This window comes from Hippocampus comes, unplaced genomic scaffold (assembly GCF_001891065.2).
Source record: "Hippocampus comes isolate QL1 unplaced genomic scaffold, H_comes_QL1_v1.1 scaffold228, whole genome shotgun sequence".
Classification (NCBI taxonomy): Eukaryota; Metazoa; Chordata; class Actinopteri; order Syngnathiformes; family Syngnathidae; genus Hippocampus; species Hippocampus comes.
Genome location: NW_017805877.1, coordinates 429162 through 432644, shown reverse-complemented (window position 1 = coordinate 432644; position 3483 = coordinate 429162). Strand labels below are relative to the sequence as shown.

At 41.5% G+C, this 3483-nt stretch overlaps 1 protein-coding gene and 1 non-coding gene across 3 annotated transcripts in view; both read right to left on the bottom strand.

The window, feature by feature from the left end:
* Positions 1-796: 796 nt before the first annotated feature.
* trnan-guu (transfer RNA asparagine (anticodon GUU)) lies at positions 797-870 on the bottom strand. Its single transcript has one exon. It is a non-coding gene; the product is annotated as a tRNA-Asn (tRNA).
* Positions 871-2022: 1152 nt separating this feature from the next.
* Positions 2023-3483, bottom strand: part of LOC109527159 (ceramide synthase 2-like) — a 21383-nt gene continuing 19922 nt past the window's right edge. Inside the window, exon 11 of one of the 2 annotated variants that reach the window (XM_019888900.1) lies at positions 2023-2793. In XM_019888900.1, coding sequence (XP_019744459.1) covers positions 2596-2793 — 198 coding nt within the window. In that variant the 3' untranslated portion in view covers positions 2023-2595. The remainder of the gene's footprint in view (positions 2794-3483) is intronic. The other variant, XM_019888901.1, reaches the window with a different exon arrangement.

Genomic DNA, 3483 nt, shown 5'->3' with positions numbered 1-3483 from the left:
ACTTGCCTTCTTCAATGTTTTGATCCCCCTCCCTCGTTAAACGTGCCCGAGCCTTGCCTGTAATGCATTTGACTGACCCTAGACTTCAAGAGCCCAACAATTCTCGTTGCGCTGATTGGTCATATGATGTTTGGGCTAGCGAACAGATTGGTTGTCCCGTCCGACTTTGCTCCATACAAATAATCAGATTGTTTCGAATGCTGCTTGAGAGCTGTCTGATCATTTGAATCAGGTGTGTTGCAGATAGAAAACAGGCAGGACAGCGGCCCTACATTGGACATCCCTGCTCTAAATTGTCCCTACGTAGAGTGCGAATGGTTGTTCTTTTAAATGTGCCCTGCGATTGGCTGGCAACCAGTTGAGGGTGTACTCCGCCTACTGCCCGAAGACAGCGGGGATTGGCTCCAGCACCCCACGACCCTTGTGAGGTTAAGCACATTAGAAAATGTATGGGTAGTTCTCCGACTTCATTCCATTCTAGTTTCAAAGAGACATGTCGTCATTACTGTCAAATCAGAACAGAGATAACACTGACAGATCGCTCCTTGTGATAAAAACACATTTCCTCATGCAGCTATTCACGTGTTAAAAAGCGGAGTGGACAGCTGTGATGTCAATCCGCAAAGATGTAAAAAGCTGCTTCAAAATGTGTCTCACACAGCTAAATAAATCAACAACCATTTCATGTCAAGGCCTCCGCATTGATGGATTGAAAGAAACCTTAACATGACAAATAGTTCTGACGTCACTACTGAAAAGACGTGATATGAAAAATTCATTAAACGAAAAAGGAACACGTCCCTGGGTGGGCTCGAACCACCAACCTTTCGGTTAACAGCCGAACGCGCTAACCGATTGCGCCACAGAGACAGTTGTCCACAAAGGCCGTTGCCACTTTAATTAAAGAAAACACAGCCAAAACCGAGGAACGGACGTAGTTAAAATAGCGGAAACGGAGCTAATCTTGTTTACTTTCAAACTTGACCTGTAGCAGACGTATGTGACGTCATGTATGCAATGATCATGACGTCTCCGAACCACTGGTGAAAGGAGACTCATTCGCTCCACTTTCAGTCTTTCACCCATGACCGCTTCAAGCAAGGCGTATCTAGGAATAGTTGTTACGATGACATTATTGTCCATCTTATCCACGGTATTTTTTTTTATGTTAAACGTCTCTTAAACCGCTTTGTTACAGCCGCTGCTGCTTCGAAAGCGCACTATGAATAAAGATGCATTAGAGTGTATTGTATTGTTTACGTATACGCAGCTGCTCAAAGGCATTCACAGTTCCGCTCCTAGAACACCGGCGTAACACGCCGTACGTCAATCCGTCTCCTAGCCTAACAAAGTAGCCTCATTCATTTAGATGGGAAAAACTCCTCAAGGACACAAACATAAAATATTCCCTACATTTCCTGCCGTTTTTGGCTTTGCTCGACTCTAGAGCTGTCATTATCTCATAGACTGGAGTGGATAGAATTGTAGCACAGTCTACTGCTAAAAATTGAAAACAACTCACTTTCGCTCCCAATTGTACTCCAGGATTTCCCAACCTTTATTGCGCCAATGCACATATTTTACATTAAAAAAATGTCACGGCACATGGCAAACAAAGTGTTTAGATTAGTGGTTCTTAACCTTGTTAGAGGTACCGAACCCAACCGTTTCATATGCACGTTCACCGAACCCTTCATGAGTGAAAAATAAAAATGTGATTTTTCTTTTTTTTAACAAATTCAGTACATTAAAAAAAACACATTTATTAAAAACAGAAAAAAGTCAAGAAAATTACATGGCCTTAGTTTTTTTTTAATTGTATGACGTACAATCACGACAGTCACACGGTGACGACTGAGCGAACTAAATTTCCCGCAGCACTGACTGGACAAGCAATGTAATGTGATCATCTGAAGCCAGTGATGGCCGAGCGGGCGTGTCATAACCAATTGACATGTTGAGTCAGGTGTGTCTTTACCTCCATGGCAGAGGCTCCGTCGAACCCCTGAGACGGATTCACCAAACCCAAACTCATCTGGCAGCTCACCTTTAAAGTCTATGTTTCTATCCATCAGCAGCATTGGTCTCAAAATGTTTTGAAACCTTCACATGTGTTTTGATTATAAAGGTAGCATTTTTGACACATCCCTTTTCCTGAACCTCATTAGATTCAGCAGATGTACTTAATGTTGGTTACCTTTCCACATACATGTGATGCACTGAAAACTGCGAATATGTTCCACGCACATCTACAGCATTTCGCAAATCTGCATAAAAGAGATAGCTCATCCTTCAGGTGTATAGGACAAGTGGCATTCAATAAGTCTGTCTCCCGCCTCTTTCTCACACATGCTTTGTGGTTTACAATTACCAGCGTGGACATGTTCATACATGTTCATTTCCAGCTTTGAATCAACACCACTCATATGAGACGGTTGGAGAATATCACTGTGATCTAATGTGTGACTTAAAGTATGATATATCGTTCAAGATATAACACCAAATGCTTTACTATTTCTGGATTGATTGACACTGTTTCAAAGGTAGCCTTGGCCATACTAAAAAAAAAAAAATACACCAAATAATTTCAAATCTCTACTGAGCTTTACACAATCTACCAGAAATTGAGGCCCTGTGGTTGGTGAGATTATTAAGGACACAATTTTTACTCAAGGGGGCTAGTTTGTAGCTTTGGGTGCCTTTACGTTCCGTAAGACAATAATCTTCTTCAGCCTCTTCCCGTTTATCTTCTTCCAGGTCACTGTCTTCATCACTGCGTTCATCTTTTTCCATCTGAGGACAGAAGACGACAAAGTCAGGGATGAGAGTGGCGAGTGATGAAAAAGGCGGAAGGGGGCGTGGCCGGGACGGGGCGTGGCCTGGACGGGGGCGGGGGCATTTACAAAAGTGGCACTAAACATGCAAGATGAAGTGAATTCAATTTACACACTATTTGAAACTTGAACAGAAAAAAATCCCAAGATTGCCACTATTCTTTCAAGTGAAAATTTGTGCAATTTTGCTTATGCATTCCTGGTGAGCACCAATATGTAACTTCAAATTTGCTGCTCAAAATCAAAACTAAAAAAGGAAACACATTCCCTGGAAACACATTCCCTGCCATATTTAAGATTTGTTCATGACTTGTATTCATAAAGTGTTGTGTAAATGTGATAAAACGCTGTTGATTCTTACCTCATCCAGTGATAGTGAAGTCCCACACTCTTTACTCTATATGGGTTATGAATGTATTTTGTTATATAACGTCTATTTACAGTATATACACAATATACAGTTTCGTGAGGTAGAATACTTTATTTTCTCTTCATTTTAAGGTTTTTAGCAAGCGCTAAAAGCTTGTTGGTCCTCTCCGTCTTTTTCCACTCTCTTTTTAGCCAACTCCTCTTGTTTTCACACATGCTCCAGGCTGTCGAAAAGCGCTTGAGATCGGGTAGTTACTTTTCATTAGAAATGTCTGTTTTC